General features: G+C 53.1%; 10 protein-coding genes and 1 non-coding gene across 11 annotated transcripts; 5 read left to right on the top strand and 6 right to left on the bottom strand.

Moving 5' to 3' along the window:
- Positions 1-445: 445 nt before the first annotated feature.
- Positions 446-516, top strand: BO86DRAFT_t155. The gene has a single exon. It is a non-coding gene; the product is annotated as a tRNA-Gly (tRNA).
- A 174-nt stretch (positions 517-690) lies between these two features.
- On the bottom strand, positions 691-4128 carry BO86DRAFT_314431 (glycoside hydrolase family 35 protein; the record flags this gene model as incomplete). Its single annotated transcript, XM_025668044.1, has 9 exons — positions 691-2021; positions 2068-2737; positions 2790-2924; positions 2972-3067; positions 3115-3130; positions 3178-3444; positions 3498-3800; positions 3859-3935; positions 3994-4128. The coding sequence occupies 9 exons, from the start codon at positions 4126-4128 to the stop codon at positions 691-693; spliced, it is 3030 nt and encodes a 1009-aa protein (XP_025527080.1).
- Positions 4129-5671: 1543 nt separating this feature from the next.
- Positions 5672-7321, bottom strand: BO86DRAFT_102095 (general substrate transporter). Its single transcript, XM_025665861.1, has 3 exons — positions 7306-7321; positions 6228-7235; positions 5672-6149 (listed from the first exon to the last, which is right to left on the bottom strand). Exons 2-3 carry the CDS (start codon positions 7041-7043, stop codon positions 5727-5729), a joined length of 1239 nt encoding a protein of 412 aa, XP_025527079.1. The 5' UTR covers positions 7044-7235; positions 7306-7321; the 3' UTR covers positions 5672-5726.
- Positions 7322-7529: 208 nt separating this feature from the next.
- Positions 7530-9762, bottom strand: BO86DRAFT_363306 (Zn(II)2Cys6 transcription factor; the record flags this gene model as incomplete). Its single annotated transcript, XM_025669964.1, has 5 exons — positions 7530-8192; positions 8247-8756; positions 8809-9451; positions 9527-9655; positions 9713-9762. The coding sequence occupies 5 exons, from the start codon at positions 9760-9762 to the stop codon at positions 7530-7532; spliced, it is 1995 nt and encodes a 664-aa protein (XP_025527078.1).
- A 650-nt stretch (positions 9763-10412) lies between these two features.
- BO86DRAFT_314317 (arrestin domain-containing protein) lies at positions 10413-11432 on the top strand (the record flags this gene model as incomplete). The annotated part of the gene is made up of 1 exon (XM_025668041.1): positions 10413-11432. A coding segment is annotated over one exon (1020 nt), but the record flags the coding sequence as incomplete, so codon positions are not given.
- Positions 11433-11866: 434 nt separating this feature from the next.
- Positions 11867-12251, bottom strand: BO86DRAFT_400148 (uncharacterized protein; the record flags this gene model as incomplete). Its single annotated transcript, XM_025673689.1, has 2 exons — positions 11867-12037; positions 12135-12251. 2 exons carry the CDS (start codon positions 12249-12251, stop codon positions 11867-11869), a joined length of 288 nt encoding a protein of 95 aa, XP_025527076.1.
- Positions 12252-13318: 1067 nt separating this feature from the next.
- On the bottom strand, positions 13319-14750 carry BO86DRAFT_431298 (glycoside hydrolase family 28 protein). Its single transcript, XM_025675761.1, has 2 exons — positions 13854-14750; positions 13319-13784 (listed from the first exon to the last, which is right to left on the bottom strand). The coding sequence occupies exons 1-2, from the start codon at positions 14481-14483 to the stop codon at positions 13326-13328; spliced, it is 1089 nt and encodes a 362-aa protein (XP_025527075.1). The 5' UTR covers positions 14484-14750; the 3' UTR covers positions 13319-13325.
- Positions 14751-15506: 756 nt separating this feature from the next.
- BO86DRAFT_448560 (RTP1/Tango6 family protein) lies at positions 15507-19316 on the top strand. The gene is made up of 3 exons (XM_025676655.1): positions 15507-15640; positions 15699-16293; positions 16343-19316. Exons 1-3 carry the CDS (start codon positions 15568-15570, stop codon positions 19194-19196), a joined length of 3522 nt encoding a protein of 1173 aa, XP_025527074.1. The 5' UTR covers positions 15507-15567; the 3' UTR covers positions 19197-19316.
- A 327-nt stretch (positions 19317-19643) lies between these two features.
- On the bottom strand, positions 19644-22032 carry BO86DRAFT_400145 (RNA lariat debranching enzyme; the record flags this gene model as incomplete). Its single annotated transcript, XM_025673688.1, has 4 exons — positions 19644-19884; positions 19958-21738; positions 21803-21904; positions 21976-22032. 4 exons carry the CDS (start codon positions 22030-22032, stop codon positions 19644-19646), a joined length of 2181 nt encoding a protein of 726 aa, XP_025527073.1.
- A 412-nt stretch (positions 22033-22444) lies between these two features.
- Positions 22445-23170, top strand: BO86DRAFT_389663 (ribonuclease P Rpr2/Rpp21/SNM1 subunit). Its single transcript, XM_025672194.1, has one exon. It carries the CDS (start codon positions 22518-22520, stop codon positions 23100-23102), a length of 585 nt encoding a protein of 194 aa, XP_025527072.1. The 5' UTR covers positions 22445-22517; the 3' UTR covers positions 23103-23170.
- A 72-nt stretch (positions 23171-23242) lies between these two features.
- canA (putative cullin binding protein CanA) lies at positions 23243-26806 on the top strand. Its single transcript, XM_025674490.1, has 3 exons — positions 23243-25750; positions 25817-26155; positions 26252-26806. Exons 1-3 carry the CDS (start codon positions 23396-23398, stop codon positions 26666-26668), a joined length of 3111 nt encoding a protein of 1036 aa, XP_025527071.1. The 5' UTR covers positions 23243-23395; the 3' UTR covers positions 26669-26806.
- Positions 26807-26891: the final 85 nt, after the last annotated feature.

Raw genomic sequence — 26891 nt, 5'->3', positions numbered from 1 at the left:
TGGAGCTGGGTGTCGGATTTGAGTCTGGAACTCAACTCTGTGTCGATCGTCTCGTATTGACTTTGGCGTGATTAATGACTCTGTTGGAATTCGATAGGGCGTTGGTAGGTAGCTTGTTCATCATTATTCACGGGTCTTTCTGGTCATCATGTCCCGTGTAGGTTGCGCACCAGAGGGAATATTGAAATATGTATTCTCGAGTTCAAGGCTCCAACCAGAGGTCTCGACAAATCACTTGAGCTGCTAGCCAAGAGCATGAAATTGGATAACATATTCAGCGGAGAATTCACGCCAGCTGGTAGGAGTGTACTAGCTGATTTTGTGCTCAGCAATGGGGTTGAATAGTTGCGCAATTTTAAAACGAGCAGAGGTTGTGGTGGATATATTGGAAGGAGTTATGACGTTGGATTATAATCAACGTAATTTCGGAAGCTACCACCAAGTAGCATCATTGGTCTAGTGGTAGAATTCATCGTTGCCATCGATGAGGCCCGTGTTCGATTCACGGATGATGCAACACAATATCCTTTTTAGAAATCCTACATTTTTTAGTAGCATCCGTCCCTCGAGATCACCATTCGGTCATGGACCAAAAGTGACTTGCTATTTACGGTGATCCTCAAGCGCATGCATTACCTCAACTCAACTATATACGTGGGGAAATACTCGTACGGAACTCCCAACCTCCACCTAGTACGCCCCCTTCCGAGCCTTGTACTTGGGCTGATCCACCGACTTGACTCCCTTCAGCGCCGTCAAGACCGGCGTCTCGTAGCTCAACTCCAGTCCCTCCACCTTGGCGCCACCCTCATTCTGGGCCCACACGCTGAGTGCGATCCAGTTCGTTCCTTGGTAGTTCAGAATACCCTGGGGAACCGGGAAGCTCGTCTGGGGCCCGATGTTGCTCACATACTTACCGTACTGGTACCCGTTCACATACAGCTGCGCACGGTACGCGTCGGGAGTCGTGCTGTTGGCGAAGTTGAAGAACAGCGGCACGTCCCATCCAGTCGGCAGGTCGAGCTCGAACTCAGCACTGTAGAACCCGATGCCGGGCTTGGAAAGACCGTCGAGAGGACTGGCGGACTTCCATTTCTGGCTGGGAGGTTGGGGCTGGTGGTAGCCTTGGCGTTCAGCGTAGAGACCACCCTCGTTGAGGGGCCCGCGAGTCTTATCCTGGTAGTCTTCGCCGCCGAGGTTGCCCGTCAACTTCCAGGAGATGTCGCTGGCGTCGTGGCCGGCAAGGTCATAATTGAGGATACCACGGGGCGCCTTCATGAGTTCTGAACCGACGGTCCAGTCCTCGTCCAGACCGAGGTTATCGACAACCACCGTGAAGACGTATTCCTTGCCGGACTTCAACTTAGGAAGAGTGACGGTTTGGTTGTAGTCAGCATACACAAAGAGACCGGTGAAAGAGCCAAGGAAGGTGTCGTTGAGCCAGATGGAGCTTCCAAATGCAGTACCACCCTGAGTATCGACAGTAAAGGTGGTCTCATCTCCGCTAGCGACGAATCGACCACGGTAGATTAGGTAGCCAGTGTGGAAGCCATAGTCGGACGAGTATAGCGAAGTGGGAGTGGTCAGGGGGCGGAACGTGTTCTTGGTCTCGGCAAGATCGGCGGCGGTCCAGAGAGAGTCGTCATACGAGGATTGAATCTCAGGGAGTGTATCCAAGTACTTCCAGCTCAAGCTCTTCAAGCTCGGAAGCGAGATCTTCGGGGCACTGTACTTGACTTCCGTCGTCCAAGCACCGTTCTTTGCAACCGTGTGACTGGTCTTCTCTCCGTTGATGTAGAGGTTGCGAGTGGTAGCCGGGGCACCAAAAACCTCGATAGGGGTGGTGGCGTTGAAGTCGGCAGTGAGGTAAAGGCCGTTGCCCTTGACATAGGCAGTCCGCACGAGGTAGCCTGCCTTGACAATGATGGATGACGCAACTGCAGCCTGGGTGCTGAACTCCGTTGAGGTGCTATCTTTACCGACTTGCGGAATCCAGTAGTTGTATGCAGAGTTCCGATCTACTACGAGTTAGATTTATCGTCCTAATCATGAGATCTGAAGTCTTACCTAGAAGATGGATCTGCAAGTCTCCAACCTTGATGATCTGACGAGTGGAGGAGACGTCCCATCCGATCACAAGAGACTTTCCAGTCTGCTTGGAGGAGATGGCAGATGCCTTGCCTTCGACAACAGTCACGTTTGACTTAGTAGTGATCGCGAGCTCATGGTGCTCGTCAGCTCCTCCGTACAGAACGAGGACTTTTCCGTCAGAGAACTTCTTCCAGGTGAAAACCTCAGCAGTTGAGTACAAGATGTTGGTTCCGGAGACATCATAGTCGACAACGTGGATCTTAGAATCGCGTCCGTTAAGACTCAGGCTGCCTCCCAGCTGAGGGATTGTCAGACTACCAGCACTGGTTGGAACCTTTAACTTGTAGGAGGTAGAGGCCTGGCTGGTGTAGTCTGAGTGTCTGACGACAAAGAAAGAGCCAGTGTTGTTGCTACCGAGCAAAGGAGTGACGGTAATGTCAGAAGTATCGGCATAGCCCGAAGTGGTCAAGTTTCCTGGAGTGGCAAGTAGGTAACCTGGCGAGGCCTTGGCAAAGTTACCAAGGAGCTTCAGCTCACTGTACTTCTCTCTAGTAAGATTGCGAGATTCGGTCAAGGGTGAGCCATAGTCGTAGGAAGTGTAGCCATTTGCATAGCCCAGGTTGCCCCAGTTGGTTCCTCCAAAAGTCTTTAATCATTAGTTGGCATGCGAACCCGAGAGAAGTTTGTAGAATGCTCACCATGTACAGGTTGAGGATAGCAACGCCGAAGCTGAAGTCGTTCTTGTAGAAAACTCGTTCAAACTCGTGGTTAACTAGAGCAGCACACTTGGCAAATCCAGGCCCGCCCCATGGGTCAAAGGCGCCAGCTTGGAACTATTCCCGATTAGATCTAGAACACACCATGGAAGTATACAACATACCTCAACAATTGAGTACGGTGTCGTGGGACTCTGTTCAAGATGAAGGGTGCGGAAGTTGGTAGGCAAGTTTCCTGAGGGCCAAGTGGAGGGGTTTGCCTAAGCGTTATTAGAACAGAATTGAGCCCCACAGCGCAAGTACATACACAGTCAAATCCAAGCCTAAGCAAGTTAGTCATAGCCTAGCACAAAAGAGGGCCTTAACTTACGGATAGCTATCGTGGCCATAAATATTCACCGAGCCCTCGCCGGTTCCCGGGGCGTTGTGCCCACTGGCAGAGGCATCGTTGCTGATGAAAGGCACCACGATACCCGCATTACGAGCCTGGTCAAGGACGTATTGCATATAGACGGGATCAGGGAACGTGACATTGCCCGAAGAGCCAGAGTATTCGTTCTCAGGCTGGTAGAGGATGATAGGACCGCCGTTAGTGATCTGGTACTTGGCGATGGTCGCGGCAACGTGCGCGATGTAGCTAACCACTGTCAGAAATGCTGCTGTGCAAGGGGACCAAAATGCAATGCATACTTGTCAGTAGCTTCCAGATATGGCTTATCACTAGAGCGAAGGATGCCATCGACTCTCTGCAGCCAGCCGGGGAAACCTCCTCCGGAAACCTCGGCATTGATGTACGGCCCTGGACGGGCGAGAAGGTAGATGCCGGCCTCAGCAGCGGCCTCGAAGAAGGGTTCGAGCGCGAAAACGCCATCCGCCCTGTATTCGCCCGGCTTGCCTTCCAGAAGAGCCCAGTCGACGTAGAAGGAAACAGTGTTGAAGCCGAGAGCCTTGATCTTCTGGAAGATATCGATGTACAGGGTGGGCACTGGGATTCTGTTTTCGACAAGTCAGAAACGATACAATACGGAAGATAAGCTGTGGAACGACTGACCGGTATGGATGGACTTCTCCACTGAAGATCATGATTCTCTCCCCGTTGATGAAAAGAGACTTGTCATCCCATGTGACCTATTGTTCCCCTCAGTCAGTCAATGCCAATTGCCTCGTCTCCAGCCGAGCACCGTACATATTTCTGAGACAAATCCCGCTTCGCAGCATCAGGATGCTCGGTGAGAGTAAAGCCATTGAAGCGATGCTTGACCGCTGCGCCAGCTGCGTGCACCGCCAGCAAGGCAGCACCACAGACTGGTAAGAACCTCATGGTTGGGTTAGAGCTTGCCGCAAAAGCTGTACCGACCCAGAGCAATTGGTACTGTACTACCGCACCCAATGTGGTCCAGAGCAGAATTCCTTCCGGAAAACAGGGGGGGGCAAGTGACGCATTTTATGCGCCCCCTTTCCTCGCCTCTGGCAACCCCTCTTGTGTAGGCTGAATACTGGCTGACCGCAATCGTTGGGATCTTAGCCGGGCCGCAACCCTCGTTTGTGGCCGCATTGACATCATATGGCGCGAGGTGGAAGAGAGGGGAAGTGGGACTCGCATATTAAGACAAAAGATACTAGAGACAGGCATACAGGCAATCAACGGTGGCCGACCAAGTCTAGTGAGAAGATGAAGTGATGATGGAAGAAGAGAAAAGACCAACGGGGAAAGCGGCCTGACGATCCTCCACAGGGGCAGTGCCCCGTTGGGTTAGACCCGCTGGTGCTCTTACTGCGGGGTTTTCTTCTCCGCATCTTCCTTCTTCTTCCCTTCCAAGTTCCAACTTACAACTTTCTACAATTACTTTTTCTTCTTCCCCTCTGCACTTGTCTATTTCGGGTGGTGATAATCTGGCCGTTGTACCTGTGTATGGGAATACCTATGCAGGAACCAATCTTTGGTGCGTGGTATCGAGACCACCCTCTTCATAGATATCATTACAACGGTATCGGAGCGAAGTGGTGCCTCGCCATGGCGGAAGGACTCTGGACCCCCAGAACCCAATCAGTCCAAGCTTCGCGGATGGCTGGACTGTGGGGTGCCACCGGAGACTTCTTGTTAATTTGTGGATAAATTCTACTAACCACTGACTGTCATCATTTAAGATTGATCCACTCTTCCATCTTGAATCATGCCACCCCACACCTCTGTCGGGCGCCTTCCCTCGAGACAAGCATGACCTGAGAGCAGTGTGCAATTCGCAAGACTGATGGAATTCTATGGAGCTTGGCTTGAACGATTTTACGCTTCAGATCCCTCGGCCTGTGTGAAGGTCATCCTGAGCTCCGCTGCACCATGGTCGAGCTAGCAACGCATCTTCTGCGCCCGGTAATCGCATCATTTTCTCCGACATTCACCCGGGCTGCAGCAGAAACAGGACCCCTCACTCTGACATTAACCGAGAGAGTTCAAAGTTAATCTAAAGAGTAATGAAACGAGATTATCCATCAATTCGAACACCGGCTCACCCTGACGTTGCAGGCCCAAGCTTATACTTTGCTGTGGCAGTCGAGGATGAGGCCCACTCAATGGACCCTGAAGGCTCCACGGCCTTTTTCCCCTGGCGTGCCCGACCACACTTGCTTCCACCCAGAGCGTCCACAATGTCTAGTTGTTGCCGCGAGCCCGCAAAGTGACAAGCTCCCGCACATATCGCTTCAGGTCCCTCAGTTGCAGACTTGGCTGTTGGAACGCGACCTGGATTTCCTCCAGAGACCGGCCGCGGGTTTCGGGCATATAAGCCGCCAGGAAGGCAACGGTGCCTAGCGCCAAGCCACCGAATAGCAAATACACACCGAAGGGCGATTTATCCAGGATGATTGGAGTGATAATTGCGACCAACCAGTTCGTGAACTAATAAGCACGCGTGTCAGGAGTTACAAATACCCTAAAGCAAGACAGAAAAGGAAGCGAGGGAGTCTTACAAAAGCCAACGCTTGCGCCACGCAATTGGCGGACGCGCGCACATGGGCTGGTTGGATTTCGCTGGCGTAGATTTTGCTCATGATTGCCCAGCTGACCGAATATGCCAGTCCGAATACATAGACTGCTGTGATAACCACCCACCGCGCCGCACCGGTTTGATGTACCACCCCAGCAGCATACAGGCCTCCGATGAGAAGCATGCACGTCGCGAGAACAAGCCCTCCCGTTATGGCCGATGTACGACGACCCCAGCGATCCGCTAGCAGGAAGGCGGGGATAGAGACGGCCAGCATTAGGATCGCGGATACTCCAGAGGCCAGAAATGAGGCGGTCGCGGAAGATAGGCCGGCCTGGGCGAACAGGGTGGGCGCGTACTGGGTTCTTGTTATTCACTTTCGTGGCTGCAAGGGAAGCGCAGAGAATTGTCTCCATTGAAAAGACCGAGTACTCACATACAGAACCCCGTCTATCCCCGAAAGCTGTACCATTCCCAAGACAAATAGTCCCAACAAAGTGCGGGGTCGATACGCTCGAGAAAATAGCAGCACGAAACTCTGCCAGGGCGACAGGTTGGAGAAGTGCTCGGTCGCGGTGAAGCTGCTTTCGACTTCGTCCAAAGGAAACTGTAGACGCTGCAAGGAGCGTCGAGCCTCAGTGCGTCGGCCGTGGAGGATCAACCAGCGGGGGGACTCAGGTAGAGTAAGGCAGCTGATGACCAGGCAAGAGGCAAACACGCATTGAGCAAGCAGCGGCAGTCGCCATGCTATGCTAGAAGGAATAGCAACGGTAGCGTAGCAGGTAAAGTAGCCAGCACAGGTGCCCGTTACGGCAAAAAACTGCGGTAATCCCGCGAGAGCGCCGCGGAATCGAAAGGGGGCGATCTCACATATGTAGACGCTCATGGGTCCGAGAAAAATCCCTTGGCCGGCCCCAGCTAGTGCTCGGCCTGCCATGAAGAGCGCCAGCCGTGGTGCCATGCCCTGAAGAAGTGACCCAACTGCAAACAACGCCGCACCAAGCAAGATTATTCGCAATCGACCAGATCGGTCCGCCATATGGCCGGCTATAAGAGATGGAAGGACACCCGCCAGCATCATGAGCGCGACTGTGAATCCTAACAGAAAAGGGGACAGCGGGCCTATCGATTGGCTGAACTGTGCCATGGAAAGCAACGCGCCAATCGAGCCCGTATCATAGCCGTTGGAGAAACCACCGAGGGCGATAAGGACCGAAGCGAAAACGTATTTCGGAGGCAAGTGCAGTGCCATGGTGAAATAAACATAGATAGATGAAGAAATGGATGAGTATCTGTATGGGCAGGCTGCACAAAGCAATGAAGATGACGGGGGAGAAACCCCTACCCTCTGTACTTGCTTATTGTCGATCTGTGCCCAGCTTGTATCAGATGCGGGGTTGAAGATAACATCTTTGCGTCTAATATGTCATCGAATAGGGCTGACCTACGCCTGACACTTGCTCGTCAGAATAGGTATCCCACGAGCTGATCTCGTCTGTGCACTAGAACCATACCTTGAAACGGTCGCAGCACTGCCCTGATGGGCACTGATCGTCGAGACTGTTACAACAGATGGTTGTCTTGAATCCTCTTTCTCCTCGCCTTTTTGTCCTTTTATTCCAGTTCAGGCTGGGCCAAAAGGAAATAAGCCGTCAGCGCATGATGACGTTTCTTTAGCATACGCGGTAGTAGTTTTTATTGATAGGAACGTATTCCAAAAGATTATGTTAGACGTTTCCTACGAAGTCCACAGAATCCCAGGCCACAGGTCGAAGTTGTCTGTGCCGTCTATCTGCAGATCGTTTGGGTTGACAAGATTGATATCGTAATCCGACGTGCCAAGGAAGTCCTGCATCGTTGGCTCCAGGAATGCCATTTCCGTAGTATAATTTACGGGGGGCAACACTCCGTCATTATGACCCTCTATTTCCGGGTCTGCGACCGTAGCTTGGACCGATGGAATAGATAGCCTTGGTGCATGGCTACGGGGCTCTTGTCCCTCGCGTGCATCATCCGAATTGGTGGGCAACGCCTGCTTAACGCGCTTAAGGTTCTCATGAAATTCAGAAGCGGCGAGATTGCCTTGGTCGCTCATTCGGTGTAAGATCTCGGTTGCCGTTTCCAGGGCCTCCAGGTCCGCAGGGTTCCCAATTGAGGGGAGGAGCCCTGAGATCACCAACGCGATGCATGATGAGAACAAATACTGGGCGTAGAAATAGCCGTACATTGGCAAGGAGCCATTAACCCATTCCTCAATGATCAAAGAATGTGAGTGCCGCGCAGCATGAATGCATGCTTCGCTGATTGTAATCACGGGCTGTGGAAGGTCTTCAGAGGGTTCTCGGTGGCCGCTTTGGAAAAGAGCGTGAAGTAGAATCGGGCGGGTGGCTAGGATGACACACTGATGCTTGTGATGAGAAAATATATCTCATTTCAAAGAAAGGCGGATGCCTACCTGATTGAATTGTAGATGCAGAGAGACAATGTGTTTGGGAGGTACGCTGTCTTCCTGACGTAACCGTACATGTTCTGGGAGCGATTGTAGCCAATCTTGTAGAGCAAGTAGCAACTGCTGCTCTCGCTGCAGGAATGGCTCTATGTGGTGCTTCCTGCCATAAATCTTGTCTACCGTCTGCCCTATAATGCGAGACAGTCGAATGCTAGCCACTAGGTATGCAGTATCTGAGAACTGCTCCTGGGCAGTGGAATCAGCAACCTCTGCTGGCAAGTCGACATGGATGTCTTCGTCGCGGATCTGCAATGGAAACCCAATTTTCGAGGTAAACATCCGATCAAACACGTAAATTGCCCACCAAAGTCGTACTCGGTGTTCACGTTCTATAGCATTCGCACACTGTTGTACGGGAATGTTATGGTTAAGTCCGAGAACTAGACCTAAACGCATCGCGCTGCCTATCAACATATACCCGGAATGTCTTCTGTTGAGGAAGTAGGAGTATAGAGACTAGGAGCCGGTTAGATTGTCCTTCGCACAAGCAATGTAGGAGACCTCCTACCAACAATAGAAGACTCTCCACGTGTATCATCCCTGGCCGCTCCGGCATGATGGGTATAAGACTCATTGCTCGAACGTAGTATTTCGTTCCTGGGACCTTGCTGGTGGGCGATGCACTTGACCGGGAGGAATATACTTCACCCAGCGCAAAGAGCCCGAAGAACTTGCATGTTAAGGCGGGGTCATCTTGCAGTGAGGGGGTCCGATAGACAGACTCCAGCTGATCAAGGGTTGATTTGCGAAGGACCAGGTGGTAGACACGACTCAGTTGGTTGAAAGCGATGCGGACTAAAAGACGAGCTTGGGCGAGTCCAGGCCACTGATTTGCGCCTTCGAGCAAGGAAGACTCAGGTGTGTACTGGGTACGCGCGACATGAGCTGTCTTTGGGTCTCCTGTGAGAAACTGACGCAACCGCGTCGAGAATGCTGTGCATGCTGCTTCTCCCATGTAGATGGGAGGGGCGGATGAGTCGTATGGATAGAACCAGGCGCGATCTCCGATGAGTGGGTTCTGGACTGTGGGGTAAGTTTCTGACGACGGCACAGGGAGTTGTACAGAGCTGGAGGGAGAGCTATGAGGTGTGCTGAGCACGCGCAGCTGCTCCTTCAATAGAGAATTTTCGGAGAGAATCTCATCGATATAACTGACCAGGGTGGTTGATCAGAAAAGAGTGATATGTGAGAAGCAAGGAAGCAAGGGAAAAGGGAAGGTACGGTACCTTTCCTGAACTTTGAGCTTTCTGTCGCGAACGGCATACTGGCAGGATTCCCCACATCCAGCTTGCCGACATCTTGAGCAAGGCTGTTCACCGGAGCACTTGACTTTGAGAGAGTGACAGCGATTGCAGCTGTGCCAAATGGGTCAGTCAGACACTGTACCCGCATTCGGGAAAGCCAGGACATACGCTACAGATTTTTTGTTGAGCCTTTTCGGTGGATTCTTGACGACAGGCATGAATACTAGAATTGCTTCAATGACCCAGTGCGAATATTCAATTGTGAAGTGGACGAGTTGTGGCGGATGCTATCGGCGAGTTGATCTTTCGCCGGCAGGAGATTCGATGACAGCATGCCTTACTCAGCATCGGCATATCCGCAACCAGCCGATCCCAGATGAGCTCTATAGCAAGTTCATATGTACTCCTTGCAACAGTTTTACTATGAAGCCAAGGCTGCTTTGGTTATAATCTGTCGCTGTGACACATGCCAGTATCAATATGCCCACTGTAATGAGTACCAAAAGCAGAATAAAACCAGCAACCGAGCGACGTTATCGGTGAGGTTAGATTTTAGTTCGGCAAGGTCAATGAACTTGCCGAGCGTTCAATGATCCAGACAATAAAACCATGAACTAAATCCAAGCGAAGTCATGCAAGGATGTCTTGAAGTACTAACAAGCATAGAATGATACAATGCTTCACAAATCCAACTTTCGCGTTCGGTTTCACTTGGAAACCCCTTCCCAAACCTTCAGCATTGGGGAGACGATCGGAGGTTGTGTTTTGATCACCAGTCATAGAAGCTCTTCTCCACCCCAGTTCAATCTTGCACTTGAAGGTACTACATCTTCTATTCTGACAAGTGCCCGTCACTAACAGCTTGGCAGGCAAGGTGAACGTACAGGTGGACCTTAGCGAGAACGCAGTGCCGCTACCGCAACCGACAGCATCAACTACTTTTCTGCACATGAGCCAGCCTCTTGATGATCCCTCCATACAAGCAGCAGGCAAAGCCCTTGACGCCGGAGTCGAATATTGCCTGCCATTCGAGTTTGTGGTTCCTTGCAAGCTACCACTCCAGGCCTGCCAGCATAGTTGCCGTCATGAGCAAGTACAGGAAGAACATCTCTCCCTTCCTCCAAGTCTCGGGACACTAGGCCACCGGAAAAAGTCATTACACGGCAAGGATGATATGGCTCCTGAAACAGCCTCCATTGCCTATCACATTTCTCTCCGAATAAGCAAAAAGCCTTCCAAAGCCGGGACAACAGCCCCGATTGCCGAATGGGAGCACCCGATACACATTCGTCCGTTGCGCGTGGAACGCGCCCCGGCCCTCGTGCCACGAGAAAGCAAATTCTATTGCCTGCGGCGAGAGGTTACAATCACCCGGGGTCTTTCCAGAGCACCCCAGGGTGTTTTGTCAGCCCAAGCAGTCCAGCCCACCGCGATAGCGCCAAATGCAATCCCTTTCCGCCTGGTACCCATCGACCTACATTACAGAGCCCTCTCCGGTGCCCCTCCGCCCAAACTGTCAGCAATCAAAGTCGAACTCCAAGCGACCAGTTTCTTCGGCGTCAAGCCTTGGTCAGACTTTCCCGACTTGACCGATCCCGTAACCTGGGGCCGCCACCAGAACCATTATACATACCCGGTGTCGTTGGCAGACATGCAGCCCGGCCCGCTGAAGTGGCAGCAGAAGAACACAGATGATGAAACCTCGCCGATCTTCAGATCCACAATCCAGGTGCCCGTGGAGCTTCCTGGTAAATTCGACTACCCTCCAAGTTTCAGCCACTGCTTCATCTCCCGGGTGTATGCCTTGAAGGTCGATATTTGTTGGCGGACCCCGGGTGCGTGGGGAAGAAACCGAGTGTCCTTAACTGTTCCGCTGCAGATACTGTAATTTGAAGATAGAGATACCCACCACATTTGTATATTATGAACAACTATGACCTATCAATTGATGTCTTTCCCCACCACCTCCATATGCACTTTTCTTTAAAAGTCAAACCGGTCACGCTTTGGTGTACTAAGTCCACTGGACGGCTATATACCCATCCTGAGTGATGTTAATGCCCATAAGTTGTCCTGATCACGAAGAATAATCGATTCTCTGCTTCTGAAACTGCTCCACAGGGTAGGCTGGATTATAACCCCTTATACCCTCAAAGCAGCGTTCACCCAGCGCACAATGATGCCCCCGATATCTGCCTACCACGAACAAAAATGAGTCTAAGTTCGAATTGATGCTTCCCTCCCCCCCCTGTATTATACAAACCCCCAAGACGACATCACAACTCAACTACCGACCACCTCTCAACCCTGAAATTCAAGGCTCTACTCGGTATAGCAAGGTGTCCGATCCAGCGCCGTGAACGCACTGATACACTCGTACTTGCCCCCAGCATTGCAGGCCGTGCCGGCCGTGCCATCCGCGTTGCTGACCCCATCCGCGCGATGAGCGTTAGCGCAGATAGACGCGCAGTCCAACTCTCCGACACTCGCGTCCTGGATATGATACACGAATTGCGTTAGCGATACGCTCTCATCATTGTATTCCGGGTCGAAGGGGCAGGTTGCTCGGGGGGTTTGGGATCTATCTCACCGAGTACACGCAGCAGTGGTCGCTGTTGGCGAATTCGCATTGGCAGTAGGTGCATGCCTGGGTGGTGGAGGCGAGGGCGCCAAGGAGGAGGAAGCCGAGGGTGATGAGCTGGACCATTGTGACTGTCTGGGATGTCGGTGGAGAGCGAGAGGTAGGTTGCAAGAGGTGAGCTGCTTTGAGCTGATGAAGTTTGAGGAATGCTGGTGAGAAAAGCCGAGTAGAGGGGCACTGTGTCTCTTTTTATATTGCAGTTCGAGCTGAGCAGTCGGTCAAGGTCGAGTGCGTACTATCTGTTCCTCAACATGAAGCATCGGGCAACAGAATGTACAGTACAGTACACCGCTGCTCTACCTCCGGTGCCCTTGAAGACATGTCTCCTCGTCCAATGATCCGTTCTGGAGATAGTCTTCACAATCGGAATGGCTGTATCGTGGGTGTGCACTGGCTATACCGATCTTCCCAAAATGGTGATCTACGCGGCCTACAGAACCATCGGTCCATATCAGCAGGATTGCCCTGGATGATAGTGCAAGCTCCAAGGTGAGTCTGCATGGGAGCCTGTGAACATGATCGACACGATCCTACTCAATTTGGGCTCGGTACACTCTAAATAACTTTGGCTTTTGACGCTAAGCTGAGACTAGCGCTGGCGCTGACTTAAGGAGGGCAGTCTCTAGTCCCGCATGATACTATATGCTTCAGATTCCAGCGACATTGCTCCGTCGGAGTGAGACAATTAATCTATTCGGTGATCCTTCAGGTTGTGAGTGTTACCTGTGCCGCGTAGTCTGCCGCGGACTTTTTGCGGTCAGGCATGAACCATGGTATGGTCTGACGTTCTGGGGATAATGCTTAGCCAAAGTTTGGCTCAAATACACAGTTTGTGGATCTTCGAGTCCGTAAGCTGCTTAGAAGGTGGTTCTTACCTCTTATGTCGATACTTTAGGCAATGTCCTGTTCTAGGGTTTGACGAGAGATTTGGAAGCTCTATTGAAATTGTACACTCAGTGATTGAAAGAAAACAGTTATATACTGTGAGTATCTGATTATATAAGATAGGTAATTCAAAAAGATGTATGTACAGTAGATGACTGACATGACTTGAAATACAAAAGAGACTCTGTGAGTCACCAAAATGGGCGTGTACTAGAGCAAACAGACTCCAGATTCAGCCGAAGACGCTTCTCTCACTTAGCAAGACGCAACAGAGGGATAGTTCTTGCAAGCACTGGACTTCTTGCCGCCAGTGACCTCGACATCGGTCCAGGTCCAATCCTTGCAGCTACCGCTACCGCACAGGAGGTAGATCTCCGTGGCACCGCTGGCAACACTACCGGTCACGCCATCCAGAGTGATATCGGTGACCGACACACCGTTGGTAGGCTTACCGGTAGGCTTGCCATCCTCGTAGTCCTGCTGGATGACCACTCCGTAGTCGGTGATGCCGGACATGACAATGTTCGTGTATTTGACGTCGGAAACTGAGCCCGTGGCGCCGGAGATGGTCTTGATGCGGACGGCATTCTCGGAGTTGGACACGGTGGAGTGCTCGATCGTGACGTTCTTGACGGTGTTGTCGGAACGACCACCCACGGAGCCGATAGAAAGGCCGTGACCACCGATACAAGTTCCGCCGGTGAAGTAGATATTCTAAGCAGTAGACCATGGGTTAGTACCTGCCTTGATCAGAAAGGGGGCCGGAGAAAGGGGCTGATATACTTCGCCAGAGTTGATTGCGAGACAGTCGTCCTGATTGTGAACCCAGGGCTTGATGATGTTCACGCCAACCGAGCTGCCCACGTCGAACGCGTCGGTGTTGTGACCACCAAGGCTGTCGCCATCAGCGTTGTTGATGGTGATATCGGTGAGGGTGATATCGTTTGCCTCGATACTGAAGGCCATGAGAGGGGTGTTCTTGATCTCAAGTCCGGTGATGGAGGAGGAGTCCAGCCCGTGGGCGTAGAAGAACTTGGGCTTGGTCTTTCCGCTGGTTCCCTTACCATCCCACCAGCGGGAGCCATCGCAGTTGATGAGATGACCAGAGGCTCCGGTGACGGTGATGTCCGTGCCACTCATGGAGATCAGGGGGCCTGCCCATTCCTCATAGCCAAAAGTGGTGGTGCCCTCGAAGGTGACATGGGTACCGCTCCTGAGGCCAGTCAAGTCCAGGGTGGTCCCGGCAGGAACAGCAATGTTGTCGAGGACGATGGTCGAGCAGCTGGCCTTACCCGCCTTAGCCGCAGCAGCCGTGGTAAAAGTGCAACTGCCGCGAGCCTCGATAGGGGAAGCGGACACAAGCGTAGCCCCAGCAGCCAGGCTGTAGGCCATAAGAGAAGAGAAGGAAGGCATGGTGGTTTAAGGAAAGTGGTTCTATAGAGAAAGAAGATGAAAGAAAGGAAAGTGGTAGAGAGTGATGAGAGAGCGAATGAATGATCAAGGACTGTTCATCACAATCGAGCACCATGTTGACGTCTTATATAGTCCTGCTGTGTGAGCCTACCACCGGACTGCCAACTTCACAGTGCGTACTGTACCCCTTTTGTCAACTGCGAATACCTCTCACTCTGCGGGCTCACTCTACATGAAGTCCAGGCTAAGCTTTAACGGCATAGCTGAACCTTCCTGCAATCACTCGACCCTGATATCGATTGCAATGCAGAGACCATGATAGGGGTTTTCTTCGGCACACAGTACAGCCACGAACCGCTTGTCTTACCTGTAGTGGTCCATCGGCTTGCGTTTCAGGGTCTCGATGGCGCCTTCGGCTCGCCTGCAGATTCCCTGGTCTTGGGTTGATGCAACTTGGTTGGATCTAGTCAGGGTTCTAGTCGCAGTCCACTCACTGACCACTGATTAAGCAATTTTACAAGCTTCGGCCTAGCGCTCTTGGTAAAAGCTCGGCTATACCAATGTGGCCCTGCCGGCTTATGGTTCACATACTAGCCGATGACAGTCGAGTTTACTCCTTTTCATTCTCCCTTCTCAAAACACAGGCACCAAATACCGCTAGACTGAGTGACTCAATAAGAAGTAACATGCTTGGAGGAGCTCTTTCACATTTCTCTTTTGTGCCTAGGATCATTCTTAGTCTTTAGTCAGGGCCAACCTGCTGCTGACCAGCTGGTCTCAATCGAAGAAAGAAAGACCTAACCAGTACATACCATACCATACAGTCCCAGTCCCTGAAAATCATTGCAGGGTAAAATGTGGTCAAGCCTCGGTCTAAGTTTGGGTCTTGAAGAATCAATCTGGAACCCACCAGTGGCGGTCGCTAACCCTATCCGGTTAGTCAGGGAAGCACGCGGAAGCCGCTCGTCACGCCCTGCCCGCTTAGATAATCTCTCCATCGGTTCACTCGCTCATGAGGTAGGAAGAAAGAACAATTCCAGGAGATGATAATACAGTCAACCCCAGTTCTCCCGTCTCTAGAACCATGGGGGAATCTCCTCGGGTGAAGGAAGCCTTTGCGGCTGCCACCAGGTTTCTAGACCCTGTTCTCCAAAGAGGCACGCAGACCTGACCGTCCTTCCGTGCCGTTGATGTCGAGGCTAACCTAGTGTGAAGAGGAAATCCAAAAACATCGCGGAAAGTCCCTCCTGGACATTCTGCTAGGCAACAACAGCTCCGAGACATGTGGGGAAGACGTGTCGAAACGAAGGACTGTCATTGGCAAGGCCTTGGAGATCCTGAACTCCGTTCATACCGCCTTTGTGACACCACTGAACGATGCCGATAACGAGGCCCTTCGTCAGAGCACGGCAGACGCAGAAGATGCTGCACTCGAAGATGCCAAGCGACGGCGGCTCCTCCATGCGCTGCTGGACTTGATCTCTCTGGAGGGTATCTACCCCTCGCTCTCGCGGGGAGTTGCGATCCCGCTTCAGAAAAGAGTCATATCGGTCTTGCCCGCAGGCGTCATCGCCCAGCAAGATCAAGCTCCTGTCCACGAGAGGCCGCAGGACGAAACCATTCTCGAGCAGATTATAATAGCACTTACAGATATAGTATTTGACCCTCGACCGAGTATCCAGCCTGTAGTCCGTGGTCGTATATTAAGTGATATGATCAGCGGGCTTTCGGATCTAGGTTACAATTCGACAGGGTTGCCTGATGACAAAAGGCTATATCATCGTCATGGCCTTACCAAGCTGATCGAAGAGTAAGCTGCTACCAGGAGCGTATTTTTTCATTTTACTAAGCCTCGGCAGAACTCCCAGCACGGTAGTCCTTTCTACCCTCTCGCCGTTTCTTCAATCGGAGCCAGCACCATGGTTCAAATCAGTTGTCTCTGGTTTCTTATCTCGAATACCCCTCCGGCCAGACGGGGTCTTGCAGACCATGATGTTTCTAGCTTCTCAGCTCGCACCTTCCCTTGGGGTCGAGTCGCAGACCCAAGTGTCCAATGGCCCTCATTTCACCGTACAAGCAATCATGCAAACATCCCGTCTACTATCATCGGTACCACAAGGAATGGAGGCGGATGAGTACTTTAATACGATTGCTCCACAGCTGTTGGACCTGATAGATGGCGAAGACCCGGATCTGCGGAAGACCGCAGCATACGTCGTTGGTAATGGTATCTTATCGAAGCGATCGTACGGGTCTCGTGGAACGATAGGCCACTCCATCTTCTTAGTACCTATCTTTGAGGCGCTCACCGCCAGCCTCAGCTCATCTTCGAGACTATGGCTGACTCGTGAAGACGAGTCTAACGATTCATCAGGACAGGTTCTGGTGGATGAGGCAGTATTGATGCTGGCAATTGACAGACTGACCAGCCTAGTCCTCCAGCCTCCCAATCCAGGCCTCGTCAAGAGAATCGTCCATCCAGTCCTTCTTCCCCTCTGGGGACTGGTTTGCTATGCATTGGAACATCAGGAGACCGGGCTGCACGAGAAGGTGCTGACTATCTTGCAAGCATACTTTGGTCTGTCAGGCGGACTAGAGCCATTGAAGAAGCTAGTCGATAATTTGCTCTGGGATGGGGGTTCTGCCTGGACCTACGGCATACAACCTGAAAAGTCTGTATCGCTGGTCAAGCGTGATCCGGCAGAAACAAGCCGTAACATTATCCGGCTCGTGGACAATCTGCAGTCGCGGGCGAAGCTGTTCCTAAGTGTCTTAGGTGCCGATTCTAATAGCGAGGAAAGGACGGGCGATATCTTCCTCTATGTCAGCGAGCGTTGGCTTGTGAAACCCTCCAACGAATCAGCAACCCTTACCAGCATGAGACTTACACCGGAGGACGAAGACCCCTCCGATGTAATTCACAAGCTAGTTAGTGCTAAGCTGGCTGAAACCCTACTCGATAATTTCAAGGATACACTCTCTCGTCGTCCTCTTAGGGTGCTCGAACTCATCAAACAAATCATCGACGGCGAGCTCCACGGAGCATATACTCGAAAGAAGAAGAGAACCGATCTGACATCCGGGAAAATGTCCCTTTCGTCTCTAGCCAGCATTGTCAACACCGAAGAAGCCGGACAAGAAGCAGACCCGCAATCGGACTCGACTGAATCCTTGCCCGCCGTATTCAGTCTGTTGTCAACAGTCCTCGCATCCCCCGAATTCACCACCTCCCCAGAAACAGTGCCAGTACTCGAAAGCATCAAATCCAAACTTGATAAACTCATCCCCTACCTCCCTAACTCACTATCCAAGGCCGGCACAACTGCCGCCATGCTCGCCGAGATCCAACTCAGCGAGCAGTCCAGCGACAGCTCCAGTACCGCGAAAACCTCCTCCGAGATCTCCGACTTCGAAACCCACCGCCGCGCACTCACCAACCTCAACTCCGACCTCGCTCCCATCCAGGCCGAGGGCTTCTCACTCCTCTCCAGCCTGATCAAGAAATCCTCCCCGGTCCTCGACATCCCATCCACGCTCACCCTCCTCCTCTCCGTCCTCACCGACCCCTCAGACGAACCGCTCACGAACGACGAATTCGTCTACCTGAACGCCATTAACCTCATTGGCACCCTCGCCGCCCGCCACCCACGCACCGTCCTCAAAACCCTGGTCGACCGCTACATCGACCGCCCCGAAGCCAGCGGCGGGCACGTCGACCAGCGCCTGAAAATTGGCGAGGCCCTCTTGCGCACCGTCCAGGACCTCGACGAGGCCCTCACGGGCGAGCCCGCCCGCCTCCTCGGCGAAGGGATGATCACCGTTGCCGGCCGCCGCGCCCACAAGCCCGAGGCCCAGAAGGCCCGTCGCGAACGTTTCGCCGCCGATCAACGCAAGAAGGAGCGCGAGGCCCGTAAACAGGAGCGCGAAGCAAAGGAGATCATCATGCCCGCCGGCTGGTCCCTGGGACCATCACCCCAAAACACCACCGACACCAACACCAACACCAGCACCAACACCAACTCCCTCGACGACGACGACGACGACGACGACGAAGCAAACCCCACCCCCGAACAACTAGCGCACTACGAAAACATCATCGCCGCCTGGGCGGCGGGCTCGCAATCCGACGCCGAACCGGACGATCTGCGCGTGCGCGCGTCGGCCCTCTCCATCCTCGCCACCGCCATCCGTACCAACATCCTGGGCCTGGGCGTCTCGACCGTCGGCGCCGCAGTCGACCTCGCGCTGGCCACGCTGACGATGGAGCCAGAGCCCGAGAGCGCGATCCTGCGCCGCGCCAGCGTCGTGCTCCTGTCCGACGTGCTGAAGGCCATGGACACCGTGCGCGAGGAGAAAGGCGCTGACGCGCTGGGATTCGGGTTCTCGTTGGCCGAGCAGGGTACTACCGGTGAGATGGGGGGAGGCTCGACCGTGATCGGAAATATCCCGCGGATGCTGCGGACCCTGATGTTTGTGGAGAGCGGGGAGACGGATCCAATTGTGCGGGGCCATGTGCGCGTCGTCATTGAGAGTCTGGAGGCGTGGTTGGAGAAGGCTTTGCTGTGGGGGATTGGGGCATCGTCGAGGAGTGCTGAGGATGATAATGGGGCGCCAAGGATGGGGCTTGGGGATCGGATTGCGGGGCTGAGGATTGATCCTTTGGCTGGAAATAGAGAGGCGAGTCTACGACCGAGGATCGAGGAGATTGAGTAGGGGATGCGATCTTTTGCTATGGGCTGTGCTGTCTGGGTTGAAGTTGGGCTCGATTCTCGATCGGCTCGTGGCTTGTGGTCTGGACCTTTCGAGGCTTTGTCATCAATTACTTATATGTTCTCAGACTCAGAAAATCAATCGAAGATAGCATTAATGAAGTGCAGATGAACCCGATGAGAATTGATTGCCTCATAAAAGCAAAATGTAGTCAGTATTCGTTTGTCCAGTGACAAGGATTGTTTTCATATTACACACGAAACGGCAGAGTGAAAACGAAGAGCTGTCCCGTCGACCCCAGCTATCAAGTCGAACGCATCACACCATAGAAATCATTGAGCAATCACTAAAAGCAGAACCCTCCTTCCCAGTACGCCTTCCTTTGCACGACACCCAATACTGAGAGACAATAAGCATCATAAATGAGATCGTCCTTGGTTCAACCCACGGTCAGGTGAACAGAGAGTCGTGTGTTTCAGTGCTGAAATCCGCGGCCACTACCACCACCTCCTCCTCCTCCTCCTCCTCCTCCACCACCACGCCCACGCCCACCCCGGCCGCCACCGCCGCCACGGAATCTGCCGCCGCCGCCACCGCCGCGGCCTCGCCCAAAGCCCCCACGACGTGGGCCTCGATCCCGTGGTCTGAACTCACTGGGTCGAGGGCCTGCGGCCATGCGAGCTTGGCGTTCCTCGTCACTCATATGAAATTTGTTTTCGATCCCTATCAGCTCGCAGAACTGCGCGGTTTGCGGGTTAGTGTACTCGATGGGCTGTTCCTCCGTGTTAAGCGGGACAGCTGGATCGTATACTGGGGCGGTTAGGGTGAAGTTGTCGGGGACGTCCAGCTTTCCAGTCTGAACCACGTGTTCGTCCACCCATTTCTCCTCCTCCTCGATCAGCGGCTTATATACCTGATCTCCCTTGTCAGCCGGGGCCTTCGCGGCCGGGTCTCCGAGTTGGAGGTCGTCAGCGAAGACACGCGTAATTGCTAGCCATTCTTTATCGTACTGCAGACGGTAAGGGCGTTCGGCACTGATGCCTTCTTGGTCGGAGATAGCTTCGATCTCAAGCAGCTGTAAGAAATGGCGTTGAGGAAGGCATTTGTCAAGTGCCAGGAAATTAGTGATCGTGTTGGCAATTGCATCAGGCAACGGTCCGTTCAATGGGTAAGGATCGGGCTGAGGGCGGGCGAAGCTGGCAGGAAGTTGGTTGCGAAGATCTTCAGGAATGTCAGTACCACTAGCCGGCAAAGCCGGGTCAGCCTGCGCAGTAGTCTTCGAGTCATCGCTGGGGATTGCTTCGTTAGCAGAGGGCTCGTCGGTCCGTCCAGCTACAGGAGTAGAGACTTTGTGAGGAGTCGTTTCCGCATCGGAGTCACTGTCCAGGTCGAGATCGATCTCGTCGGAGTTCTTCACGGCTTCGGGTTTGTGTTCGATCTTCAGCTTCTTGTTGGCGCTATCACGTTCGATGCCGGTGTAGAGGCGGCCGGATCCGTCCTCGCTCGTCTCGATTCTTTTCCATGTCAGATCGTGCGAAACGCTCGGTTTTAGAGCTGCATACTGAAGGGATTGATCTGCCAGAAATCGAGAGTTCTCAGCCGCCTCAGCTTCAGCAGCCACGGTGTGGAAACTATTCCATGCTGAAATCTTACTCTGGTCATCACTGGGCTCATTGGGGGTTTCCTTCTCAGATGGGGCCCCATCTCCTTTGTCGACAGCCGAGGGTTGGCTTGCTGTTTCCGCGGTCCCGTGGTGGTCTGAAGGCTCTTGTTCCGCGGCAGGTCGAGCTGGGAGAGTACGCCCGGCCTCGGGATTATCATCGGGAAGCGCAAGAGCCGTGAGGATAGCACCGTCCAAGCCGAATTGGTGCGAAGCACCCGGGGCGGGAAAAGGATCGGGTAGAGGAGCTTCAGCTTTCCTTTTAGCAGCCGGGTGTTCAGGGGTAACATACTCTCCATGAGCGACTATGGCGGCGAACTTCACATGCAAGTGGGCGGAGAACCAATGGGCCGGACGTAGACGGTCAAGAACGTACTTGGCCGCAGGGTTGCCCAGTTTACCACTTTGGGAGTCCTCACGGAAGCCTCTCTTTGTGTTGAAGAGATACTCGGAATCTCCGCACAGTTCAACCTGCTTGGGCCAATCGTGAGACAAGCCCAGGTCAACCTGGGTACGAACCTGAAGTAGCTTCCGAACATCAAGCTCTCTCACGTGGTAGATGCTTGAAACATCGTCTCGATTATAAGGCAATCTCTCCGAATGCGGCTTTCTGTAGTCGTAGCCCTTCCAGATACCAGACATGCCGGCAATGCGGAGGGGACCGAACCGAAGGACGTTCGCTGCACCCAAGTAGTAAATATTCGGGGCAACCCATCCTCCGTAGTAAAGTTCGAAGAGATGATTGCCAGCCTCATGGTTACCTCCGATGAAGATAGTCAGATAGGGTGCGGTGCGTTTTCCACTGTAGTATTCGTGAAAGTCGCCCAACTCCCTGTACTTCTGAGGCACAGACATACAGGCAAGATCATTGGCATTGCGGACGGCCTGGAGATTCAGTTGAGGAAAGGATTGTTACTGAGAACAAGCGAGGCGATCGCGGAAGACTCACCTGGAAATCGCCACCTATGATGACCAAGTCAACGCCATCCCATCCTTTCAGGGCGGCAGCGTTCTCAACTGATGCATATATGTCATTGAGACAGCCATGCCCCTGCGAGAAGTGTGTTTAATAACATTGCAACCTCGAAAAGTAGCGCGCGGACCAAGCAATAGGACACTTACACAGCCTTCGAAAGCGACCCTGACGGAAGCAGGATTAGAGGTTTGTTGGGCCTCCATCGCGACTGGAGAATGGCCTACTTATGGGCCTACTTATGGCCAAGTAGCCAAGTAGATCTGGGGCAGGCGGAAGAGACGCGAAGAATCCAGCAAGCGAACACCCGCAGTTTGTTGTCCGAAAGAATTTTTGAAGACTTGAACTTCTTCCAAGTAAGATTGAGGAAGATAAGTAGCTATGAAGTGAGAGACCGGAGTCGAGAAGGTGAAAGAAAATACAAAACAAAGAAAGCGAGTGGGCGAGCACGAGAAGTGAGGGAGAGCAAAGAAAGTAGTAGTAGAAGAGGTGGAAGTACCAAAGAAGTAACACAACCAAAGGACTGACTGTTTCGGGTGTTTGATTTGCTTGCTTTGCTTGCTTTGCATCCGCCAATTCCTCTTCCTTTGCTTGGGGGGCACATTTTAACCAGTACAGGTTCCCAATTCACAACCAACCCTCTATTAATTCGCCCTTTTCCATTCACTTCAACTTCTTTCCGAACAAAAATATGCCACTCAGCGACCATGCACCTAGGCTGGAATATCTGAAGAGCTCAGCAAGCTTTTTAGAGGCCGCAAGCCCATCGACCGCAGCCCGTCTGATGTCCGTTCACAATAACATCATTCGCGATGAGTTCAAGCCTTTAAATCAGCGGCACCAAGAATTTGCATGTGGAGCATGTGGAAGTCTCCGAAACCCCAAGTCGACCAGGACTATTCAGGTCTCTAAGAGGAGAAAGAAGCTTGCAGGCTTGAGTGCTGAGGGGGCTACGGTTTTAATCTGTCTTCGCTGCCGTCGACGCACCGTCAAACCCTCTAGAAAAGAATCGATTCGCTCCAATGCTCCAGTCGTTCCAGTAACTACGGTCCCGAACGCAGTTGCGACTCAATCCTCAACGTCTACGAGGCCTTTGCCCGGCCAGCCAGTCCCTGCACCCGCGGATCAAGATAAGGCGGTTAAATCCGCGGAAAATGCCAGTAGCAAGAAAAGAGCCAAGTCTCGCAAGCAAGGTGGTCTGCAGGCACTAATGGCCTCGAAGCAACAATCTCGCCCGGCCTCGTCTCTCGATCTCTTTGATTTCTTGCAGCAGTGAAGATCACATGATTGTCGTGTATCACGTGATGGTTGCGGAAAATCGGGGACGGTCTCCGGAACACTTTGGGGCTAGCGCGGGGTTTCCTCGGCTTGTCGGTTGGTGTTCCATCGTTCCCCTCGTAACTTAACTTATCGGCTGGCTGGAAGCTCCAAACAGATCCACCAGCTGCTGCTGCTTCCTTTGTTCCTCTTGCTTTCTTGCAGCTTTTGTCCGCACCTTAGCTTGGCTACATCCTGTTCTCATATAGCCTGCTCTCTCGATTCTCGGTCGCTTCCCGTCTTGCCAGCACAATGTCGACTTACTCTCATGACGATGATGACGAGCACGATCCTCAGGCTGATGAGCTCCGGGAGACCGCTCTGGTCACGCTGGAAACGCTTATCAGTGCCTGCGGTCCCCAAATGCAGCCCTACATGCCTTACGCTATCAACGCCGCCCTACGCTACCTCAAATACGACCCCAATGTGGCAGAAATGGAAGATGAGGAAATGAGTGGCACTCAGGACGACGGCTCCGAAGATGACGTAACCGAGGACCCTGATCTGGATGACGATGAGTTCGAAGACTTTGAGGAGGAAGGAGGATACAGTGACATCGATGATATGAGTTGGAAAGTCCGCCGATGTGCTGCCAAGTTGCTGTACAGCGTTATCTCTACCTACGGCCATAGCCGCGCGCTCGATGAGGCTTCCTTGTATCAGCAGATCTCCCCCGCTCTTATCGCTCGATTCAACAAGGAGAGAGAGGAAAGCGTGAAGCTGGAAGTCGTTTCTACTATGACTGCGCTCATCCGAAAGACTGGTGAAGGCTCCATGATCATAACCTCCAATGGCTTCCTTGAGGCTGTGGGTGGCTCGAAAAACTCTAGGAAGCGCAGACGCCAGGATAGTGATGCAAGCATGATTGACTTTGAGCCAGGCATTGGCACCTCCTCCGCTGCCAGCACACCTGTTATTACTCCGGCTTCCCCTAAGTCTGGTGCGCAGGCAGAATTGGCTCGCTCCGTGCCTACGATTGTGCAGAGCGTTGTCAAGATGTGGAAACAAGCTTCCGTGCCTCTGAAGCAAGCGATTATCGCCTTACTCAGAAGCTTGGCACTGGTTCGCTACGGCGGCTTGACTGATCACCTTCAACAGATCGAAGATCCTATAGCTGACGTCCTCAAATCTTCCATTTCTAGCAGCTCCTCCGCTTCGCTTGGGGCCTCTGCGAGTACCGGTACTCTTCAGACTGAAACCCTTGGTCTCATCTCCGCCATCGCCGAAACACACACGTCGGGTGCTCTTCTGCCTTTCTTGATCGCCCTGATTCCTGGTGTTATTGGCGCTGTCAATGATCGCAACTACAAAGTCAGCAGTGAGGCACTGGGTGCCGTGGAACAGATTGTGAAAGCACTTACGCCTCCTCGAGTTGCTAGCACAACCCAGGACCTCGCAACTCAGCTGGAAAGATTGTACGATGTTGTTCTTGCGCGCATCACTGACACCAGCGCTGATCTCGAGGTTCGGCAACGTGCAATTCACGTCTTTGGCGTGCTCCTGGCGCGCACTTCCGGCGACAATGGTTCTACATTTATCTCACTCGACCGTCGTTCAAAAGGCCTCACAGTTCTGGTTGATCGCCTTCGAAATGAAACCACACGCCTTGCAGCAGTTCGGGCAGTCGATGATGTTGCTGTTCTCTGCACTCGTGACGCAGACGTTACTGCATCGTGGGTCGCCGAAGTCACAGCAGAGCTTGGAGCGCAGCTGCGGAAGTCAGATCGCGTTCTCCGGGGAGCCAGTCTGGAGGCTCTGCGCAGCCTTGCCATGAACCCCAACACAAAGGGCCATTATAACGCTAGCACCATGAAGGAGCTGGAGGACTGTCTTCTGCCACTAATAAGTGCTGAGGATTTCCATTTCCTCGCTCCCTCACTTATCATTCTCGGGAAACTTATACCTGGCAACGCCGAGCTCTTGGTCAATGACAATCTGGTTTCTGCACTTTGTTCCGTTGTCATTTCGCCCCTAGTCGGAACAGTACTTAAGGCCATGCTTCTGGTGGTGAAAGTCATCGGAGAGGCAGGTGCAGGAGCGGCATTGATGAAGAAACTACTGCGGGATGTTGGCATTAACGGTGACACCTCTGTTGTCGGGCGAGCGATTGGGACGCTTCTCGTACATGGCGGGCCTAACTTGGGTGTCAAGATGGAGGACTTTATGACCGAATTGGAGACCGCGCCGGACGCTCAGCGAAAATGCCTTGCGCTCGCGATTTTGGGCGAAATTGGTCTTCGAATGGGCGCTAGCTGTTCGCTGACTCCAGAACTTTTCATTGACCACTTCAATTCCAAGTCAGACAAGGTCCGTTTGGCTGCAGCTGCAGCTCTGGGAAATGCGGCGGCGGGCAATGTGAAGGCATACCTACCTACCATCCTGGGTGGGTTGAACAAGAGCGACCCGCAAAGCTACTTGTTGCTTCATTCGGTGAAAGAATTGTTACAGCATCCTGAAATCGTCAGACCTGACCTAGCTCCTTCCGCAGCCAAGCTTTGGCAGGCCCTGCTGGTGGTCTCCGAGCTGGAAGACAACCGTGCTGTTGGCGCGGAATGTGTTGGTCGCCTGGCCCTTATCGATCCCAGTGCCTACATCCCCTTATTCCAGGTAACCTTCCACCTCAAAACCTTCCCCCTCAAGTCGGAGCGTGGCAGGACCTAACGATGAACATAGGATCATTTCTCCAACCCGGACGCCAGTATCCGTGGTGTTGTCATCTCTGCCTTCCGTTACACTCTCTCCGACTCCCGAGATACCTACAACGATGTCCTCCGACCCACCATCGTCCCTCTTCTCGTCAACATGCTCAGTGACCCAGACCTGGGTAACCATCGCCTCGCTCTGACCACGCTGAATTCCGCCATCCACAACAAGATGGACATCCTCCTTCCCCACCTCAATGAACTCCTCCCCGCCGTTTTCGAGGACGCTAAGCTCAAACCTGAACTAATCCGCGAAGTACAAATGGGCCCGTTCAAACACCGCGTCGACGACGGCCTGGAACTCCGCAAGGTAAGCCGCACACAACCTCATTCATACACCTCTTTTCCCCACTCTACCCTTTCCTTTCCTACGAGCCAGATTCAAACTGACAGCTCTTCTGAAAAGTCCGCCTATGAGACGCTATACGCTTCCCTCGACACAACCTTCACCCTCCACCACATCGGCGAATTCTTCGACCGCATCCTCGCCGGCATCGACGACGAGCAGGACATCCGCACCATCTCCAACCTGATGACCTCGAAGCTCATCCACATCGCGCCCGAGGAGACCCAGCGCCGCCTCGACGCCCTCTCGGAGCGCTACACCGCCATCCTGTCCTTCAAGCCCAAGGAGAACGCCGTCAAGCAGGAGCTCGAGAAGGCGCAGGAGGCCTCGCTGGGCGTGCTCAAGATCAGCCGCGAGTTGAGCAAGGCCTTCCCCGGCGCCGAGGTCGCGGGAGACCACCACAAGTGGAAGGCCTATGTGGAGTGGACCCGGAAGACCTTCACCGCCCAGATGAAGACCCTCGAGGCAGAAGCGTAGTGTCCGTCGTTCCTGGCCTCGACCGCTCTATCTGAACGTTGAATGGCTCGCTAATGCCGGCCGACAGAAGGCCTGGAATTACCTTCGCAGCTTCTAGATCGCATAAGCAGAATCATAATCACAAATTACAAGGTGCGCATCATCTAGACCAGACGTATACGTTGACATTAGTCGGCAAGTGGTCAATTCTTAATTCAAAGACATTAGCTACGTAGGTTTTGGA

The sequence above is a fragment of the Aspergillus japonicus genome (assembly GCF_003184785.1).
Source record: "Aspergillus japonicus CBS 114.51 unplaced genomic scaffold BO86scaffold_28, whole genome shotgun sequence".
NCBI classification, from domain to species: domain Eukaryota; kingdom Fungi; phylum Ascomycota; class Eurotiomycetes; order Eurotiales; family Aspergillaceae; genus Aspergillus; species Aspergillus japonicus.
Note: the sequence above shows the minus strand (reverse complement) of the source record. Positions and strands in the feature narration are given on the sequence as shown.

Bases quoted from the DNA above. Each gene is read 5' to 3' on its own strand.
- BO86DRAFT_102095 (XM_025665861.1), bottom strand. From the start codon at position 7,043: ATGGCACTGCACTTGCCTCCGAAATACGTTTTCGCTTCGGTCCTTATC. The intron at 6,150-6,227 runs GTGAGTACTCGG...ACAAGAACCCAG, and splicing joins GGATAGACGGGGTTCTGTAT to TACGCGCCCACCCTGTTCGC.
- BO86DRAFT_431298 (XM_025675761.1), bottom strand. From the start codon at position 14,483: ATGCCTTCCTTCTCTTCTCTTATGGCCTACAGCCTGGCTGCTGGGGCT. The intron at 13,785-13,853 runs GTATATCAGCCC...TCTACTGCTTAG, and splicing joins TCGCAATCAACTCTGGCGAA to AATATCTACTTCACCGGCGG.
- BO86DRAFT_448560 (XM_025676655.1), top strand. From the start codon at position 15,568: ATGGGGGAATCTCCTCGGGTGAAGGAAGCCTTTGCGGCTGCCACCAGG. The intron at 15,641-15,698 runs GCACGCAGACCT...CCTAGTGTGAAG, and splicing joins AGACCCTGTTCTCCAAAGAG to AGGAAATCCAAAAACATCGC. The intron at 16,294-16,342 runs GTAAGCTGCTAC...AAGCCTCGGCAG, and splicing joins CTTACCAAGCTGATCGAAGA to AACTCCCAGCACGGTAGTCC.
- BO86DRAFT_389663 (XM_025672194.1), top strand. From the start codon at position 22,518: ATGCCACTCAGCGACCATGCACCTAGGCTGGAATATCTGAAGAGCTCA.
- canA (XM_025674490.1), top strand. From the start codon at position 23,396: ATGTCGACTTACTCTCATGACGATGATGACGAGCACGATCCTCAGGCT. The intron at 25,751-25,816 runs GTAACCTTCCAC...CGATGAACATAG, and splicing joins CCTACATCCCCTTATTCCAG to GATCATTTCTCCAACCCGGA. The intron at 26,156-26,251 runs GTAAGCCGCACA...TCTTCTGAAAAG, and splicing joins ACGGCCTGGAACTCCGCAAG to TCCGCCTATGAGACGCTATA.